The sequence below is a fragment of the Histoplasma capsulatum genome, genomic scaffold (genome assembly GCF_000149585.1).
Source record: "Histoplasma capsulatum NAm1 scaffold_5 genomic scaffold, whole genome shotgun sequence".
Taxonomy (NCBI): domain Eukaryota; kingdom Fungi; phylum Ascomycota; class Eurotiomycetes; order Onygenales; family Ajellomycetaceae; genus Histoplasma; species Histoplasma mississippiense.
Window position 1 is genome coordinate 2,048,375 of NW_001813978.1, and position 20,243 is coordinate 2,068,617.

Sequence of the window (20,243 nt, forward strand, 5' to 3'; positions counted from 1 at the left end):
GAAAGATTCAGACGAACGAAACGCTAATATATCCCAGAAAAGCTTTGCTATGATATAGATATTTCCACGCGAATCCACAACAGCAAGCTGGGGAACACCCGTGCTTTTGAATCCAATGCTCTTGGGCACCCGTCATGGCTTAAGACGGTTGTCTTCCTCTCAAGCTCCCGTTGAGCCAGTTACCATTTGCCGCAATGAGCCTTTTCTACCTTTCTTATACCCGCGGGAGTTCTTCCCCACGCTGACTCAAAAGAGATATGTACGATGTTTGCGCCTCCCTTCAGCGGTGGGCAATAACCGGCATAATTCGCCTTCATCCAATTGCTACAGTCACACCAGGTCAAGTTCTCATCATACCTTGAGAAATTATACTGCACCTCCTTCAGCTTCTAATGCTGCTCCGACAACTTCGAATGTTTCGACTTCACATTTTGGCGAATCAGGGAATCATGAAAATGATGGGGTGCCGGAGGAAACAGAAGTAGGACCATCCAATGTCGACGATGCTCGTTCCCCAGTTAGTGACACCTCGTCCGCTCCAAGCTCTGCGCAATCTATGGATGTATACAAAGAAGTTGATGCCATTGGAGCCAATAGTTCTGGCGTAGTCCGGCAAGTTCGCGCTGAGCAGTGGTGGCGGAAGCAACTGGAACGTGAGCTGTCTGGTAAACCGCCATTAAAGCAAAACAAGCTCTATGTGGAATGGATGGATATAATGAATGAGATCATGGCCCTAAGGCGCGATGCGGAGAACAAGCCCGCACCAGCGTATGCGAAAACCATATACCTGTCTGAAACGGATGTGGTCGCTCTGGCTGGCGATGAGAGGGAGAACGTGTGGGACATCAGGGTGTTGAGTGGGTGTCGTGTTCACATACTGCCACGGGAACGCGATTCTGTGGATTTCAAGCGCAAGGTCGTTCTTACAGGTTCTCCGGAGGCCGTTAGACTGGCTGAGAAAGAGATTCGAGCGGATATCCAAACAGCTCATACTCCCGAAGGTGGGGTGCCCGACTGGCTACCCCCCTTTGTGACCGCTCACGATTGGAAACGAAAACACAACATCGATGTTCCACAGCTCCGATCAGTCTGGACGCACAATTTGCCGTTGATTGCTAAAGGGAGAAGATCAAGGAATCCCATTCGGGCAGATGTTTTCCGAAGACCCAAAAAGTGGACTATCAAGAAGTTTGGCGACTATCTAGAATCAATTACGAACCTCTCATTTTCAAGCCCTGTTCATAGCTTGCTGTATCCGGATGGACGGCTAAACCGAGACGTGATTATTGATATAATCCGCGAACTTTTCACTAACCCGCACACGAAGCAGTTTTTGTCTACCAGAGCGGTAAACTCTGTCATATTCTATTGCTACCGATACCCCCAATATCTGCCAGTCCTTTTATCTCTTTTTCCGAATTTTGAACACTTGATGACGACTAGGACTTTTAACGCCTTGCTCGCAGGTTGTTCTAAGAACTGTGACCTGGATAGATTTCGCTATCTCATCTCCCTGATGAAACGTTGCGGTGTTAAGCCGAATGGGTTGGAGTGGGTGGCGTTTGTTGACACTATCCTGTCATCCAATGTCAGGCAGAAAGTGGTCGCGCGCCTGCGCAAAGAGGGACTGCTGGACGATGAGCGTGTCCTTCGTCGACTCATATACCGGATCATTCCAGACGCGTTCGCGTCACATTTAGACAGTGGTCAATCCGTCAAAGATTATTTCGCAGTGATGGATAAAAGATACGGACAGGGTTGGATATGTACCGATTCAATAAAACCTATGCTGGGCGTAACTGTACGCTTACACAATTCCGACGCAGCTCACGACATTATCCAGATATGCAAACAACGGGAAATAAAACTGGATGTCCAGTGCATGAATTATGGCGTTGCGGTGCATCGCAATAGAAAGCAATACTCGGAAGCAATCGCTGTTTACCTAGACCTTGTCAACCACTTTCTTGGGCTCACCGTAAATAATGAAACCGTCCGAATTCTCTTCAGCGCCGCATGGGAGGCTAGGTACTACAACACCTGCCGTGTCATTTGGACCTACGCCTGTCTCTGGGGCCTCGTAAGCAGCAGCATGAAACACATGGTTTTCGACTCTCTTCTCCGAAACACAGTCACTCCGCCTGGCAATGAGTCCGAGGCAAACTGGTTTAGAAAAGCTGGCAAGGCGATTGTTGGGATTAAAATTGATATGTCTGATCTGGAACCTCGTTTTGACACGATTAAGAACGCACCACCCACTCCCGACCAAGAGCTCCTGGGGACAGATAACGTTATGTCGTTGTTGATCGAGTATCAACCCGCTGGCGAGCTGAGGAGCCAGCAGCGGCAACTTGCACATTGGATCATCAAAAAGGACTTTGAGGCAGTGTGGCGTTATCAGCCGCAGCTGCCGTTCAGCCACATGATGTGGGAAGCTCATGCGCTGGACATGGGATGGGCACGGGGCCATGCTGAAAATATGCCAATTGCGGAAGTGGTTAAAAATGTCATCAAAATTCCTGTGGATGAGAAGGTGGTTCAGAGGGACAGGGAAAAGGATGATCTTTCCCTTCGCGGAACTGGGGAGAGTGAAGTTGGGGATGAACCAAAAAAACAACAGGAACAGCAGCCACAAGAGCTAACGCGAGAGTCGAAACAGCAAACAGCAAACAGCACGGGACCAGGGCCGGGAGTAGAGCCTGGAACAAAGCCATAGCAAGGTTCCCCAACACAAGATAGAACCCGTGTTTCGGATGCAAAATGTACTAAGCCCGAGTCACAGATGAAACCGAGACAGTGGAAAGGTGGAGATGGCTCTAGGTTCCTTGCGAGTGACATCTAAATGCTCTACTATCGCCCGCGCCAACCCCCTGCCTTGTATATAAACTTGTATTTTATATTTCATTTCCACACCATATGTATATCTTTTCATGTACATCATCGTTCTTCTCTCCTCCCTCGCATTTCCTCGATATATTTTTATCCCATTTCTCATTTTTTCCTAAAGTTACTTACTCGGGTACAAAAGTAGCTGATCAAATGTATGTGCTGATGTAAACATAGTACATTGTTTTGCATCAGTGTGCATCAATCCATATCCTGCACTGTATAGATATTATTTGGGCTGGGTTCCTTGAAGATATTTTGCATATTAGAGCTCTATCTCCCATTATATTAGGAAGGGATTACGGCGTTTACATCTTTTGAATAAGCGAGGTTGAATAAGCGAGGGATTTGCGGTTTGGCATAACTTGTCTATCTAAAATTCATATTTAAAATCCCTAAATATTGCTTTCACCGTTGTTGGTGAGGATCTTCACCATGGGGGGGGGGGGGGGGGGGATTCAACAATTTCAGAAGAAAACAAAAAGAAAAAAAAAACCGCCCTCTATGTATTCAGGGGAAATTCCCTTCCCTAAGTCTTCTGATTTCTCCATGGGGGCAACCCCAGGCGCAGCCTGTTTGGGACTCCAGGGATATGCTAGATTCTGGTATGGATACCGTGTTTTCGAGGGAAAACTTGAGGAGATGTCCTGTCATCCTCATCTCATAGGTCTTTTGAATCCACGATTGGACTCTCGTGAGTCTTATATGGGGTAGCGTAGTTCAAAGCTTTCTCCTTTGATTTACTCCCCACAGATCCTTTGGAATCGTAAAGCGGTATCACACACGTGATGCCCCTGGGAGTTCCCCTCCTTCTTGGGTGGGCAATCCATCCGGATACACCGGTACGGATCGACGCGGTCGAATGAGGCCCACACCTCTTTCAGATACAGCACAAGCCGGAAGGCAGAGTTGCCATTGAGGTAGTACCGGTGGAGTCGTTTGCTGCGTAGGAACCCTAGACGCTCGTATAATTTCATGGCGGCAGTGTTGCTTGTTTCTGTTTCGAGGACGACCTAGATATGGAGAAACCGGAGGTTAATTGCTTGCTTGTTCTGGTGGGGTAAATCCCGGCATAGCTGCTACCCGGAATGAGTCGCGAATGGAGTAGGAAGGAAAGTGTGTTTGTGGGAGGGATAGAAAATGGAAGAGGAACAATAGCAAACCTCATCCGCGTCTCTGGCAATCATGGCATCGATAGCCATACGTACGAGCGTCGTGGCAATGCCTTGGCCTCTGTATTCTTCTCGCACAGCTAACATAGCAATATAACCGCGCAGAGGCCCACCGCGATGTGGTTCAAGTTTTGATATGACAACCCCAATCAGATTATCCTTGCCGTCCATTGCCTGTATATGTAGCAAGACAGGGTTAGCTACGGGGAATTCGTTTGCGGGAGGCAGGCTGCGCGGGCTGGGTATATCAAAAAGAAACCTAGGATTTACCATATAGCAGAGGTCCCCCCACTGGTAGAGGAAATAGCGGTAGACATAGATGTTGTAGGGCTCTGAAAGGTCTTTGGATATCAATTGGCGCATTGCGGAGACATATTCGTTTTCCTTGTCACTTTCATACTGGATATAGCGGAGATGGGATGCCGCATCGTCGGCCATGATGTTGCGATTTCACGAGCAGCTCTCCTTGCTAGTTTTCTTCCCTGCATAAGAGTGTCAGACCATCCGCTCAATTAGCACTCCCATGTAAGTAGTAGAAAAACCCGTATCTTCGGCAGTCTGGGCTAGATTAAATAATATATAGCGGGGAATGTTTGCCCGGGATTCCAAGGTTGCCCCCCAAAGAAAAATAAGCTAAGGAAAACAAGCTGCTGTCTCCGCCTCGCAGCTCTTTCCACACTGCCCCATGTGATACTCCGCCTGCTATGACGGGCATGTTAGCCCAGTCGACGACATCTTACATATATACAAGCCTCTGAAGCAACAGCGGAAACAGGTCTTGTCAATTCTCCGCGATGTCAGGCCTTCGCCGTCGATTTGGGTACATCTTCTCGGCCTCTAACCCTAGCTCTCCATCCACCGAATCCACGGCAGATACCCCAGACGAAGGCAGCAGTAGTGCTACTCTTTCGGTACGCAAGGGTGGAGACCAGCCTCATTTTGACACGGGCTTGAAGGTGCACCAAATCCCCGTGAGGCGGAGGAGTAAACGGCGAAATGGGCTGATATTTGGACTCGGAGGCGTTTTTGGAATATTCTTGGCTTTATTTTTCGCAAATCATAATGAGGTTATTACATTGGATGCCCTGATGGACTATAAGATTTGGATTCCTTGATCGATGTTATGCCTGCAGGCATTATCAGAGATGCAAGCCAATTTTCGGTATGTTTAAGAGCCTCCGGGATCATTTATTGCTTTGGCTACCATTTGAAAACCTCCGTCGAAACTAGAGCTAACTTATAATCTATTTCAATTTTCTTTGTCTAGCAAACGGAACGCACAGCTGTTAGCTATGATGCCTTCTCGATCGGCCTCGGCCTTCAGGCTCAGGGCATCACAGCAAATCACCCGATCATTATGGTTCCTGGGGTCATATCCACAGGGCTAGAGAGTTGGGGAACGGACGAAAAGTCGAGACCATATTTTAGAAAAAGGTTATGGGGAAGTTGGAGTATGATGCGAGCCCTCGTCCTCGACAAAACTGGCTGGAAAAATCACATTATGCTCGATAAGATCACGGGCTTGGATCCCCCTGGTATTAAACTCCGGGCGGCGCAGGGTTTTGATGCAACGGACTTCTTCATTACGGGTTACTGGATTTGGAACAAAATTTTGGAAAACCTTGCGACGATTGGTTATGATCCGACTAATGCTTTCACCGCTGCCTATGACTGGCGGCTTTCCTATCTCAACCTCGAAACGCGCGATCACTATTTTAGTAGACTCAAGGCATACATCGAGACGGCCGTGAAGCTCTCGGATAGGAAGGTCGTTCTTGTTTCGCATAGCATGGGCTCGCAAGTTGCCATGTTTTTCTTCAAATGGGTTGAGAGTCCGGAACATGGAAACGGGGGATCTGACTGGGTAGAGACGCACATCGATTCGTGGATCAATATCAGCGGCTGTATGCTAGGGGCTTCAAAGGGAGTTCCGGCTCTTCTGTCAGGAGAAATGAAAGACACTGCACAACTCAATGCCTTCGCTGTATACGGGCTCGAAAAATTCCTTTGCAAATGGGAGAGAGCTGAGCTTTTCCGCGCAATACCTGGAATATCAAGCATGCTCCCGAAAGGCGGAGAGGCCGTCTGGGGAAACAATTCCTGGGCTCCAGATGACCAAGAAGATCAACCCTTTACGTTTGGCAACCTGATCAATTTCAGGGAGGCAAATTCGTCGAACACCCAACAGAACCTTACTGCTAAGACGAGCCTGCCATTTCTCTTCAATCACACGGAGCAGTGGTTCCAAAACCAGGTCCTCCGGAACTATTCACACGGTGTCGCACATACGGCGAGGGAGGTCGAAGCGAACGAAAAGGATCCGCGCAAGTGGCTAAACCCGCTGGAAGCACGCTTACCCCTTGCCCCAAACCTGAAGATATATTGTTTCTATGGAGTTGGCAAGCCTACAGAGCGCAGCTACTTTTACCACCATGATACCGACATGGTATCGAAGCTCAATTTCAGCATCGATACGACGGTGACAAACGGGATAGTGGACCGTGGAGTGGTTATGAGCGAGGGAGACGGTACTGTCAACTTGCTGAGTTTGGGATATATGTGCGCGAAAGGTTGGGGGATTAAACGATATAACCCCGCTGGTGCGAATGTCAAAGTGTATGAGATGCCTCATGAGCCTGATCGTTTCTCGCCTCGAGGAGGTCCTAATACCGGTACGTTATTTGAGGATCCATTCGCTCATTTTTCTCCAGTATGTTTTTGTAGCCTTCCACGCTTATTACCTGACACGATACATTTAGGCGACCATGTCGATATTCTCGGACGGTCCTTGCTCAATGACCTAGTCCTTCGTGTCGCAGGTGGGAGAGGCGACATGATCGAAGAGAACTACGTGTCACGAATAAGAGAATATTCCGATCGGGTCAAGATCTATGAAGAAGAATGAAGAAGAAGTAAAAATATCATTGGTCATGTGTAAATACGAATTCCCTATTGTTTTTGCCTAAATCCGCTTCCTCCCTATCGTTTCCTTTCTTGTTATTTCCTGCCTGCTTTGCTCTGTAGGAGCGTGGCCCTGGAATGTATTATCTCCTTTTTTTTTTTTTTTTTGGGGGGGGGGGGGGATTACGTCGTATATAACACCCTGTTGTACCTGTTGTACCTGTTGTATTTCTTTGGTATAACATGTCTTTCCTGTACATCCTGCATCGTTTGACAACGAACAGCATTTTGCGCCTTTGAGCTTTCTGTCCTTCTGCAGTTTCGTGTCACCTCTCTGCACTCGAATTCCCCTTTACGTTTATAGACGGCCTGGTTAGCAATTAACGACTTTTATAATTACGCGCCGTACTTATTACTTGGTTGGCGTTGCAGTTTGGCTTATATCTTCATGGCACAAAAAAATGTGGAAAGTTAACATTTTTTGACACTCTATTTTGTCCAGAGAGCCGCAATGATCTAGGACGGGGAGGAAGGAAGGAGGAATCAGGGATTTTGGATACCTTAATTGGATCAGTAGCAGACAGGAGGCGTGGAAGCAATTCTCTTTATTATGAAGGATGAGACGTATGTGTGGATCTCGGAACTCAATATTTGAAGGAATGCTCATCCATCATCTTAAGACGCTCGAGCGTTTGAAGATATTCCGAAATCATACTCTCATCCAACCGAACCTTTCTCCTTCCTCACAGGACAGAATGAAGAAGGAGGGACTGGGGAGATGGTGGGATAAGTCAAGCAAAGCAGTAAATAAGCTAAATGGAGTCAGTATTAGTTGATTACTATTAGTTTAATGGGTGCCGTGTTATATATATAAAAAAAGGGGAATGGAGACACCAATATCAATCAAAAGGCGACAAAAACAAGACGAAACCGAAACATCACCTAATATGCATCATCGTTCATCAGTAGGATAAGGCCCCACGTGCAAAAAAAAAAAAAAAAAAAAAAAAAAAAAAAAATATATATATATATATATATATCTCTTTGTTTTCAATTCTTCTAGAGTCGGAGATGCAGATTGTCTGGTTTACCTGCGGCTCGTTCCCATCCCGCCCCATCCCCCGAGCTTTGGAGGGGGGGGGGGGGGGGGAAATAAAAAATATAAATGAAAACTATATCTTCCTGGAATACCTCCCATGACATCATTATCTTTTGACAAAACCGTGTTGCCGATGTCGATGCGAAAATACACACACAAGATGGAGGGGGAAAGAAAAGGAGAAATAACAAACGGAGCCAGCCCTCTTCCGCCGCACGCCCCCCGACCAGGAAAAAGACATTCAACTGACTGTTCATTGCCCTGAATTGCCGATTAGAAACCTGCTTGCTTGTCATGGAAAATCACACTGGAAAGACCATGGAAAAAGAAGAACAAAAATGCAAAAAAGAAATCCTGCATTGATGCTGCTGTCGGGGAGGTAGCCAAACAACAGCCCCTGACGAAACAACTGACAACAAGAAGAAAAACAAAGCCATAAAAAAACGAAGGTTTACCCCCTAGTTGAGGTCGGAGAGCGGAACCTGTAGGTAGGACTAAAAGAAAAAAAGAATTACCTCAAATAGATAGATATCACAATGAAAAGAGGCAAAACGGGTTTAAAACATCTCTATATATGCTCATGGCTGATGCAAACGAATGATAATAAAAGAAAGATACAAACAAAATATATTGCGGGGGAAAAGATTCATTCAAGGAACTATAATAAGCTCTCTCTTTTCCGCCAACCCGCCATGCCAACCCGACTCTAGTCTGTACAGTACAAAGCCCCATCCGACAACACCCATGAGCGTAACGAACGTAATGAAAGGTTTAATGACAAAGGGAAAATAAAAAAGAAAAAAATTAAAAATGTACAAGCCTGCGCCAGCCCAATTATTGTTTTTCCCTGTGTGGATGGTGTCCGGATAAATGTCAAAGCGCTGTTGCAAGGAAAACGAAGAGATATGCGGGTGATGAAAAGCCTTCGCCAAATCCACCTTAACAGCTATTTGAAAATTATACCGCATGCTGCTATGAAGAAAATATATTTATATCCCCTCAAATAAAGATGGAATGGCTCCCAGATCGGTGGTGCCGCAAGATGGTGGATTTCTGAATCCGTATGCGGAAGCCCTTTCTCTCCGATTATAATGTGTGGGCACTGGATAATGGATATGCGAATATCGAGGACCCTAAAGGAGATTGGCTTTTATGCCCAGAAGGAACCAGCGGTATATTATTTATTGGAAAACGAAGGAAAAAAGATACATCGTTTTCCCCATCGACTGCCTTCAAGAAGTTGAACACGTGATCGATTAAATTCGGAAGGGGTAGAGACATCCGGGGAGACCATTATATAGGCTGAATGGCAAAATAGAATCGCAGGAGTCGTTGAGAAGAGAAGATAAAGAGGGGGGGGGGGGGGGGAAGAAGAAAAGGTATCCAAAGTCATTAAAAGTTATGTCTTTCGAAAAGAAGTCGCTCAAAGCTGAAACAGAAGGCTCCAGAATATGCCGTGAGTCATTAATTAAAAATTCCGCTATTACTTCAAAATGCTGGTTTTATTGACAAGGAGGGGCGTTGCCAAGTATTAATGGGGTTATTTTTCGGAAAGGGGATGATCGAAGCGTGATTTGAATCAGCGACCTGCTTCAAGGTCTGAGTTTGCACCTAGGGTCTCGCCATCCCACAGGGATTGAGCTTCATCCACAGGGCTGAGGGAACCGGAAGATATGGAGGAAGACGATCCTACGGTCCATTCGTCAGAATCGATATGCAAATCACCGTGGAAGTTTGCTAAGTCATAACCATGGTCGATCGGCGATTCCCCAACCTCCACATAATCGTAGTCCCACCGGAATGTTTTATCAGCCTGGACTCGTGGTATGAATCTTGACTTTGCGAAGTAAAACGAGACAGCGGCTAGAAAGCCACCGCCTATTAGATCCACCGCGTAATGGTGTGAAAGATACATCGTGGACCACCACAGCCACGCAGTATAGAGAATAAAAACTGGTTTAAGCCTGGGGAAAATAAGGCTCAAAAATAGAGACTCGAGGGTTGCGTTCCCTGCATGCAGGGAGGGAAAGGCACCAAATGGTACAGGCGATGCCGTAAAGCCAGACGTATATATGTCTACACCGAAAAGTTCATCAATTCGGGCCAAGCCACCAGGAGACCCCGGTATTCCGTAGTGTGCAGGAGCCAACCCATACAGATTCTCGTACCAAGGAGGAGAGCACGGGAATAAAAATTGTATGGTAACCGCAGTAATGCACATGAATCCAAAGGTGCGAGCAAAAATTGGGGTCATCCCGGGGGGTCCGAAAATGAATATTATAATGGAGCATATAGCTGGAGCTGCATAGTGCATAATTCCGTATGGAACCCAGGCCAAGACGTCTAGAAAAGTATTCTGACGGGCAGAGAGAATATTGCTGAGATTGGCACCGTAGAAGATATTTTCAAGTGCTGGAAGCACGCGCACCCATATTGGGGGCCGCCAGTCGCTTGGAATAAATCTGTTTGGAAGGGGTGAAATCGTGAGATGTCAGCTATGACGCGCTCGATCGCCGCTTCAACGATACGAAAAAGTATCCAAGGAATGAGATGGGAGGGGGGGGGAACATACTGGCAGGCATAGAAATAGATGAGCCAAGCAATTATAGGGAGAAATGGTAGGAAGAATTGGCAGGTGGCTGGAAGAAGTAGCGACGTTATCAACCCAAAGGCAACCAGAGCTTTGGCGAAGGGGCCAGGCGATTCGATAACGCAGAGCGAAAATATGCCAACAAAGAGCAGTACGAGATATTGTCCATCATATACGCTCCACCGATGAGCTTGTAGAGTCTTCAGGGTGTCGAAAGGGGAAAAGGAGGAATTAAGGGAGGTTATTGTTGATGACGGAGAGACGCGACTTCGCAGTTTTGACCGCAGTTTTCGGCGCACGCGATGGGGGAGAAGCATTTGTATAGATCGCCATGGTATTACGACCTGGACTTTGCCGAGATAATTTTGCGAATTATCCTTCCACGAGGGGATCACTGGGTTCATAACGCCGGCCATTATGGAGCGAAGCAATCGGTCGGGAGGAGTAGAGGAGAGCAGTGACCAGGTAAGTCGGCGGGCGAAAAGGGATGTGGAGAGCGATCTACGACGTTTATAAAAACGAGGCAGAAGGCAGACGACAATCAGGCAAGCGTAGGAAGGAGTATCAACAGCTTGTGAGGGAGTGCTAGCGCCGGGGTTTCAGACGGCGGGAGCTTCAAGGAAGTGAGGGTCGCAGTGTCACCAAACAATCGACATCAGGAGGAGAGGTTGACCTCGTATTGACTGGGTCTGAGGGGAAGAAGGAGAGCAGCACAGCAGGCCACTGACGGTCAAAGGATGGGAGGAAAGGAAGCGACGGAGAGAGACCACATGGAGGAGAGAAGAAAGGAGAGAAGAGGGAGAGAAAAAGATGAAGTCGAAGCTGAGCGAGAACAGAGGCCGTGGCTGGCACGGGACGAGGATGAGGTTCTGCGGTATTTTTGGTATTGCGCCGGCCAGCTGCAAGACAGCCGCTGATTGGGCCGTGCACGGCAGGTTCGGCGTGAAAGAGGGCTTGGGTCGTTATTTACGATACCGGATACGATATCCAGCCCTGGGCGGATGAGGCGGAATGGTCGGAGCTCGGGGGTTGTCGTATGTTATTTTACTCCCCGGCGTCACTGAGCATAATCATGATCGTGTTATCCTTTCTTCCACCGGAGTTAACCAGGAGTCGAGGATGGCATGCTGATAATCCACAAGATACATGCGTCCCTCTGGCAGTGCACGCAGTGCTACGACGATTTTGCTGAACAGAGAGTGCACAATGTGTGTTTTTTTTTTCGGGGGCATCCTATGTGGATCCGTTCCAGCAACCAACGCTCTCGTTGATCGGCGGCAGACATCTACGCAGCGTACGGAGTATATCCCAATCACTGACAAACATGCACCATTCCTTACAAGGCCTCTGTCGAAAAGGAGGCGAAAGAATAAGAAGATAATCGCAGCCAGTGAGAACCCGGAACCCGGCCATTTTGACTCGAGACGATGATGCTCCTCCAGCTACGAATTCAGTCGTTGGAGGATGACCTCGCCATCCACCAATTGGCCGCAGTGTCGCTGGCAAGGGACTGACTCTTTTTGTCCTCGTCTGCCTCTCCAGTGTCCAGGGGCTGCTCTGGTTTGACCAGCCTTCGAGTCCACTCCAAAGCTAGCAGAGCTAAGTTAAATGAGCTGCTTGGCATGCAGGCCGGGCGACCCTTGTGGCTTTACAAAGAATTTAGACTCGAGTTACTCCGTTACTAGACAGAGCATGGCTACTATTATTATGTACATCTCTCTGTTCATAAAAGCTCTTCATAAAGACAAACCTCCAAGAGGTAAGCTGCAGATCCTTGTGTGAATGGCACTAATGGGAGGTGAGGTAGCACAAAAGCTCCAGAGGATGGATCGGCCGTATTCGCCTTTCTCAATCCTTGCTATCTAAACTTGGAACAAGTACGGAGTATCCTTGTTCCACTTCGATTTTTTTTTTTTTTTTGATTTTTTTTTTTAAACACAAGGATCTTGCGGTTCATGGCTGAGGAATGTTTTTAAGCTTGCAGAGTCCGCATCCCAAAATAATATCAGCACGGCGCCTCTGACGCTCGTGTTGTCAAATCCGCCCGACCTGGTCCATACAAGACTAGGCTCTGCGCCCTCTACGTAATTTCCCGCTTCGATTTGTTTCACGGGATGCTGATTAGCTTTGTTCCATGCCGCTGTTGTTGATGACAAAACAAATAATGATGAAAGAAGCTCAAAACAATAATGGACAAAGCATCAATTCAATTCAAGCATGATCTCATGCAGTCAATGACCTGTAACTTATTAGGGATCGAGTTTGGCATTTCCTGTGTAGCGTCAACGATAATCATTGACAGGCCTCCTGACAGATCGCTACAAGCGGAGCTATCAGATCATCTTACGTTGGCTAAAAATTAGCCCCCTTTGCGTGCAAACCACGTACTGTAATACTAACTCCTCAGACCAGCTTGCACAAGCAAAGACACTGCTGGAGATGATTTTGGAACTGAGCCACGCAGTTCTACGACGTCAGCAAACGTACGATACGGACGACCCAAACCGGTCATTTCCTCGCATCCCCATACCTACTGCGCCTAAAGACCTCGTTGTTCTTGTACGCGGCGATTCGAAAACACCAGGTGCTTCGAGAAACACCCACCTGCTCCTTCTTGCTGCTGTTATTGCTGCTGCTGTGGCTGTGGCTGATGTTGATGACGAGGGTAGGTAATTGTGTCATTCTTACTATTACTGCGAAGATGCACATATACACACCCACAGGTACGTGTATAGTACATGTTGCTGAAAAGAACTAATGCTAGTGCATCTTGATCCTCTTCTTCCCATGTGGGATATGGGGGAGTGCCATGGCATGTCCGTGGCGATCCTATCACGAATGTGCTAGTATTTAATAAATGCCTTCGGAACAACCATTACACCAACCGCGGAGCAGCAACAGCATGCGAAAACAACGCCAACTAACAGGCAGAGCAAAATATCCCGTTCATGCATGCATGTATGCAGCGCTTCCATCTTTCCCCTTAATGGCTCGGTGATAATTAAAAAAGCACATGATGGTTGGGCACGTGCGCAGTAGCCAGATGGGATGCAGCCAAAAACGAAGTGCCATATTGCATCATCTTTTGTCTGTGTGTAGCCGCCAAGTGTGGCGGTGAGCAAATCGGATAGATTGTTATTCTCCAGGCTGTTCTGGACAACGGTCCATTTTGGACCGATTCGGCGCCAAATCCCCTCAGCCAAATATCTACGGAGTATCTATGCTAATATCGCGGGTTCCTCGGAGCCCGGATCAAACCACATCCCGATCCCCAGTCCCCTTGAAGTTGCTGGATACTATTTGTAAACATGCTGAAGGATTCTTGCTGTTGTCCAGGTAAAGTTTCGCCCAACCACACCGTACCTCCTTGGCAGGTAAAAGAACTGCCTCGAAATCGCGAGCTGCACGACAAATATCCCAAGGCTTCCTCGCACGAACCACCGCACGCAACGACCTTGGAACACCTTGGCGCCCCTCCCCTCCAGCTGAGCGGCGTGCACTCTTCAGTACTTTCTTCATAGAGGTCCTCCTACTAGAACGGAGGAGGGACCAGCGAAAGCTCCGACACCGCATTCCTCGAAGGTGATCTACAGGCTACAGCTGTCTATCGTTATTGCGGGGTAAATAGCTAAACATTTGCTAACATAACGCCCGCTGGACTCCACCGACATCATCATGAGTCTTGTCCACATACTTGCATGCATACATAGTACTATCCTGTACACTATTGTTCTGTCCTTACAAGCTCCGGTTCAATACAGTACATGCCACCGCAAGTCAAGGGATCGCGCAATGTATACGCCGAGAATATGTGTGGCCCAACAGATAATGCAAGTTCTTGTCTGCTTACTCCGTACTCATTTTGCCTCAAATACTGTTCACAGGGACCTTGTCCAGCCACAGTTTATTTGAGGGTCGTCAGGAACTCAAGCAAGCTTCTTACAAGCTTCTTAAGACTCAAACTTCAAGCTTCGCTTATCGAGGGTCTGGGGGGATTTGCTTCTGGCCGTCAGATTGTTGGATATTCCATCCCGTCTCCTCATTGGTTGCCGACATTTCCCTGCTGCAACAGCAGTCACCTGTGATTTTTTCACGGTTTAAGCTTTCCAACCGACGATTACCGCGATATATACTTTCTGCTTGCATGGATTCTTACTCAAGTATGTTCTAACGTTTACCGTCTAGATACAGATTCAACTACGGAGTCTAGAGTCTAAGAGTAGAAGTAGACGGTGGAGTCAAACACGGTGAATAAAACTCAGAACGTTAACCATCGAAATCCGTTACTGCTATGTCGACCCAGCGTTCAGGCCGGCGTATCACGCAGAGCACAACCGCTACCCGGATTGTGGATTGGGTGACGTTTTGATTATCGTGGTTCGATGAATCTCGCCGTGTGAATCTCATGTCACCCCCAACGGATATCGCTGCTGGTGGAGCATGTGTGGTTTCCAACCGAAAATCCAACAACGCACTGTACAACCGGACTTAGGAACCACTCAAAGGTTGTATCCAGGCCAAAATAGGATTGCGAATAGTACCCAAGCCGGACGGAGTTTTGTGAGAGTGAACAGTATCTGGTCCAAACAGACGATGACAAATATCTCCCCCACCCCCACACCAAACAAAATCATGATTAGTCAACTTGCCCTCGGGCCTTAAACGATTGTACTAGGTTGTGGTTCCAGAAAAGAAAGGAAGAAACTGAGATTCTTTTGGCTCTACTGGTCCCGTTTCGGACGCCGTTTCTCAGGGAGCATCGCCCTGAGTTCCTGCCATTGCGCTCTGCTAGTAGGCTTGATACTTGGTCACTCCTCATACAGCCGGATGGCGCCTTTTCTATCTTCCAAGTCGCAATCGGAAGTTTCGCTTTCGCGGTTTTACAAAAATCATTTTTAATAGTGCCACAATCCTTCAAAAAGAAAGAAATTCCCCGTTTCTTAACTTATCATCCAAGGTTCCAGGCTTTGATCTGAAGAGACACTATCTTACTGATCATCTGACAGTTCGAACCATAGGACATCAAGGATGTCAACAGGATGAATTTTGATCCTTTCTTTTCATTTTTGACTGTCAGATTCCTCCTCAAAGCTGAGTCTTGGCGGCTTTCGAAGCCACTTCTTAAAAAATAATACGTGGGAAGGGCCAGAGCTCTTCAAAAAGTGACTCTGCTTCATCCGAGAGAGAAGCAAAAGCGAGTTTACAATGGAGCAGAGTGGAGCAGGTCATGTTTGCGCGAAGCTATGGAAGATGGAGGGCGAGTTCTACAAGGGGAACTTCCGTCGCGTGTCAACATTATAAACCTGGTCAAAGAGCTCCAAGACTGCGAATCTGGAATTTTGGACAGCTGGATCATTTTTCCTTTGATCAAAAGTGGTTCAAGATGAATCAAGGTGATGTAACATCACAATTGCGTTCGTAATATATATACTCTTCTATCAGCCATGTATATCCCCCTCTCTGTATTCTCTCTATAACGCGTTTACCGGCAAGCGTTTTAGGCTGAGTCAACAGATATCATCCATTCATGGATTTACACAAGTGTGCAAGTTTTGTGTTTTGAAAACAAATAGGGGTATTCAAAAGAGGTCACCAAATTCACCTTCCTATGAAACAAACCCAGGTGCAATCATCCACGTTCCTTCGGGAGCCAAAATCCTCCAAATACCACCTCAGTCAACCACTTAGGTACAGTATGACTGGATGACAGCCACGCCAATAACCTCGGCGGCGAGTTTCTGCATGCGTTGGTGGGACTTCTTCTTCCGACTGCCCTTCCCGCGGTTAAGGAGCAGTTTCGCAGCGTTCTTGTAACTGCCAACATCATCAATGGCCTTCTTGAACTTGCCCAGCTTGGCCAGCACGCCTCAGTTCTCCACGATAAAATAGACAATGGCACCGGCGCACTTGGTAACATTCCACAGATCAGTCCACCCACGGGCGGAGATCGGTTTCGATTGGCCTTTGTGCTTTCTCAGCCACTTCTCCATCGCATCGGAACCCTGTTCAAGCACCTTGTCCGGGATTTCGCTCATGAGCCTGAAGGCTTTTTCGAGTTCCTCGGGGCTGAGCTGCTTGAGGTCATAGTCATCAATGTCGCCGTCATCATCGAAGTCGAAGTCGAATTCGGAGTCTCTGCCTGGTTCCGGGTTGGGCTCACGCTTGACAATGTTCATGGTTGAACCGAGATTGTTGCCGTTGTATTTGGGGAAAGGTCCCGATTGTCGCCGCGTTTACACCTGAGAACAGGTGGATTGCCGTGAGAGCGAGGTAGGGGAGGAGGTGGGGTAACATTTTCGACTGAACGAAAAAACCTTGTTGCTTTCATACAATTTGGACCGAGTAGAACGCGTTGGAATTCAGATGCGAGATATCAAGGAGGTGCTTGCCTCTTGAGACAAGAATGGCGCTCCATTTTCAACCAACTGAGGGTCTTGTCTTGTGGCTGCTGCTACTGCTTCTGATGAGAAGATGCTGATTCCAAGGGTGAAAGAGGAATCCTTATATAGCTTGTTGCTCAACACTGGAGCAGCCAGTGTAACTCCATCCCGACTCTCTTCCCGCCCTTCAAATCATGATATCCAAGACATATACGACACTCTGCCTCAAACTAACCCCAACTTCAATTCCATCTCATGAAGCTATTCGCGACAAAATGGGCAAGATAGACAAAAGCCATCGTATCGAACCTCATTTTCTTGCCAAAGTGGGACCAACCCCTACTAAAAGAAGCCGAAAAGGAATCTCCACACTGTAGCAAAAAAAAAAAAAAAAAAAAAAAAAAAGGCACTCACAAGGGAAAGACATATCCTTAGATTCAAAAAACGCCTCGATCGTAATGTTCAATTTCTCATGAAATATCCCATTTTGGCGGCTGTCCCCTGGACACGAGGAAAGTGAACAGGTCCCGCTTGTCCCGATGCTACAATATATTTCGGGTGTTCTTGAAGAACGAAAGCCGCATCGTGCGATCGATAAATCGCCATCAACCAGGGCCTCGTATCTTGCTTAACTAAAGGAACGATGATCTTCACAACGGGGTTCCCAGGGCGGGTATGGCCAAGGAGAAAATACGATGAAACAATCAATGGCTATTGACTGTCTCCCTCCCGTTTCAGGAACATCAGAGCTTTGAAGAGCAGATATGCCTGCGCGCGCATCTTCCTGTTGAGGCAAGGTTGGGTTAGTTGGCTGCGAGTGTTCATGCATGAAACAGCAGGGTAACTACGACCTTATCCAGGCCTTTCAAATATGATAATTAAATCAGGGCAAAAATAGTATGGCTTTGACATGTATGGGAAGGAGTTCATGGTTCCTGTTTGCTCGGGCTTTCTTTGCAAGGAATCTGCCCTCTTGTTTGCCGACAAGTGCGGTGCATTGGTTAAAACGAATGCTCGGCTTTCCGCCCTCTGCTAAGAGCATAATCTCCAGGGTGTTGGTTTAATCGGGGTGGAGAAAACACGAAATACAGCACACGGTCATATCATCCACCTTTGTACATACATTCGCTCTACTTAGCCGAAACGTCTCCTGAGATAAGTGCCGACTTCTCATTCGTTGTTCATCCCAGCTTTGAGAAGTCTGCATCATAACAGCCAATGCTTGGATATCAATGCCTGTATATGAAGTCAAGCCCCCTTCGGAGTGCGCACCGATATAGGTCTTCGTCAATGATGATATGCTTTTAGATAGTTATTCATTCTTCTTCGGCCTTTGGCCTTTCCTCTTCTTGGTGCCTACCTGCTGCACTTCTATGTCACTACTTCAACGGCAACGCTTCAACGGCAAGCAGAATATACTCTGTTCCGGTAAGCTGGCGCCTACGCGTCAAAGATAGGCAATTTTAATAAGTTTGTATAGTTACCGTCAATTTCTGACGTGAGGTTCCTTCCTCTGCTCATTCATTCCTTAGTGATTAGAAACTGCGAGGAAAGATAGCCAGCGTGGGAACAAACAGTAGAAGATAGAATAGACATAGATTCTTCTTACGATTTCCTTTTCTCTTCTTCTCTCCTCAGCATTAGTTGCAAGTTGTGTTTACTGTTCCTATTGTTACTATCTATCCCCGTCTTCAACTATTCATTCTCCACACTGTCCAGCTTTCCCTCACAGTTTCTAATCGCTGAGGAAAGAAAGAGAAGAGAGAGAGAGCAGAGAAAAGATGAAGGGAAAAACATGAGGAAGAATATATTCTACATATGTATCAGATAGCGGTAGTAGCTGCCAAGCCCCTAAGTTGGTCCCCATTTCTAACCCATTCTGCGGAAGACTTAAGTTACCCCCTCATGTGCTTAAAATTCTAAGATTATTTCTTCTTGGAAACATATTTGCGCAGTGTTCGCAGAGGTAGCTTATATGCTCAGCATTGCTGTGCAATCAATAAAAGAAGGGGGAAAAAAAATTGTAGTTTTCTCTACTTTATCCCGATTTATCAAATAAAAAGATATCATTGCTCATTTATTATTAAGAAACTCTCCTCACTTCCTTCGAAAATCACATCACTTCTTCTCCATCTCCTTCACAACCCCATCCTCGGCCTCAACAGCTTTAGCATTAACCTCCCCAGCAAACGCCGTTTCTATAATTCCCGCTACCTTCGCCTGCTCAAAATTCCTCCCCCTTTTCTCCGGCCCAATCATAGTCGTAACCACAATACCCACGGCAAAAATCGCCGTCGCAACGCCCATCGTCGGCCCATACGCCGGCTCCGGCTCCCCTTGCGTTCCCCGGATAGAATTCGCCTCCGCGATCGCATTGACAATCTGCGCCGACGGGGATGAGATCATGTTTCCAAGCTGATACGTGACGCCGGGGAAACTGGAGCGGAACTCTGGTGGGGATAACTCGTTGAGATGGATGGGGATCACGCCCCACGCGCCCTGGACGAAGAATTGCATGAAGAACGCCGATGCGGAGAGTCTGTGTTCGCCTTCCGGGAGGATCCAGGCAGGGATCAGCAGGATGCTCATCAGCGCGGCCAGGATGATGGAGCGCCGACGGCCGAGGAATTGGGACATGTAACCTATTATGGTGCCGCCGACGCAAGCACCCACTTTCATCAAAATGCTGGCGCGGCTGGCGCGGCTATTATCTAGGTCCTTCTGCGTGAGCACGAAAGTTGTATAGCTATCCTGCGACGTGTGGCTGTAGAAGTTGAACCAGGCCATGAGGATGATGCAGTAGACCACCAAGCGCCATTCCTTGGCTAGCATGGACTTTGTATCGCGCCAGAAGGCGCCCGGAAACGTGTTGCGGTGTGTCCCGGCCCGTTTCGCGTCGCGGAACTGTTTGGATTCCGGGAGGACGACGCGAAGAGCCCCAGCGAGGAACGACAGGCCAGCTGCGATCCAGAAGACGGTCTTCCACGATTCCGTCGAGCCGCCCACGCCCAGGTTGGCGCATGCTGCGAAGACGTAACCCATCGAATACCCCTGTTGGAGGACGCCGGACATGAGCCCGCGCGCTTCCACGGGGCAATTTTCCAGCGCAATGGCGATGGCATTGCCATACACACCGCCCATGAAGAGGCCGAACAGACTGCGCACGGCCAGGAATTGCTGGAAGGTCGCGCTGTAGATAGTGGCGATCTGCAAGG

General features: G+C 47.6%; 7 protein-coding genes across 7 annotated transcripts; 3 read left to right on the top strand and 4 right to left on the bottom strand.

Annotated features, from left to right (window-relative positions):
* Positions 1 to 264: 264 nt before the first annotated feature.
* HCAG_05469 (predicted protein) lies at positions 265 to 2,716 on the top strand (the record flags this gene model as incomplete). Its single annotated transcript, XM_001539952.1, has 3 exons — positions 265 to 286; positions 387 to 1,801; positions 1,844 to 2,716. The coding sequence occupies 3 exons, from the start codon at positions 265 to 267 to the stop codon at positions 2,714 to 2,716; spliced, it is 2,310 nt and encodes a 769-aa protein (XP_001540002.1).
* Positions 2,717 to 3,174: 458 nt separating this feature from the next.
* On the bottom strand, positions 3,175 to 4,496 carry HCAG_05470 (conserved hypothetical protein; the record flags this gene model as incomplete). The annotated part of the gene is made up of 4 exons (XM_001539953.1): positions 3,175 to 3,255; positions 3,672 to 3,899; positions 4,095 to 4,232; positions 4,329 to 4,496. The coding sequence occupies 4 exons, from the start codon at positions 4,494 to 4,496 to the stop codon at positions 3,175 to 3,177; spliced, it is 615 nt and encodes a 204-aa protein (XP_001540003.1).
* A 356-nt stretch (positions 4,497 to 4,852) lies between these two features.
* On the top strand, positions 4,853 to 6,963 carry HCAG_05471 (Phospholipid:diacylglycerol acyltransferase; the record flags this gene model as incomplete). Its single annotated transcript, XM_001539954.1, has 3 exons — positions 4,853 to 4,969; positions 5,326 to 6,730; positions 6,818 to 6,963. 3 exons carry the CDS (start codon positions 4,853 to 4,855, stop codon positions 6,961 to 6,963), a joined length of 1,668 nt encoding a protein of 555 aa, XP_001540004.1.
* Positions 6,964 to 9,637: 2,674 nt separating this feature from the next.
* Positions 9,638 to 11,064, bottom strand: HCAG_05472 (hypothetical protein; the record flags this gene model as incomplete). The annotated part of the gene is made up of 2 exons (XM_001539955.1): positions 9,638 to 10,520; positions 10,631 to 11,064. 2 exons carry the CDS (start codon positions 11,062 to 11,064, stop codon positions 9,638 to 9,640), a joined length of 1,317 nt encoding a protein of 438 aa, XP_001540005.1.
* A 1,773-nt stretch (positions 11,065 to 12,837) lies between these two features.
* On the top strand, positions 12,838 to 13,495 carry HCAG_05473 (predicted protein; the record flags this gene model as incomplete). The annotated part of the gene is made up of 3 exons (XM_001539956.1): positions 12,838 to 12,889; positions 13,071 to 13,313; positions 13,413 to 13,495. The coding sequence occupies 3 exons, from the start codon at positions 12,838 to 12,840 to the stop codon at positions 13,493 to 13,495; spliced, it is 378 nt and encodes a 125-aa protein (XP_001540006.1).
* A 2,837-nt stretch (positions 13,496 to 16,332) lies between these two features.
* HCAG_05474 (predicted protein) lies at positions 16,333 to 16,824 on the bottom strand (the record flags this gene model as incomplete). Its single annotated transcript, XM_001539957.1, has 2 exons — positions 16,333 to 16,462; positions 16,556 to 16,824. The coding sequence occupies 2 exons, from the start codon at positions 16,822 to 16,824 to the stop codon at positions 16,333 to 16,335; spliced, it is 399 nt and encodes a 132-aa protein (XP_001540007.1).
* Positions 16,825 to 19,146: 2,322 nt separating this feature from the next.
* On the bottom strand, positions 19,147 to 20,169 carry HCAG_05475 (hypothetical protein; the record flags this gene model as incomplete). Its single annotated transcript, XM_001539958.1, has 1 exon — positions 19,147 to 20,169. The coding sequence occupies one exon, from the start codon at positions 20,167 to 20,169 to the stop codon at positions 19,147 to 19,149; it is 1,023 nt and encodes a 340-aa protein (XP_001540008.1).
* Positions 20,170 to 20,243: the final 74 nt, after the last annotated feature.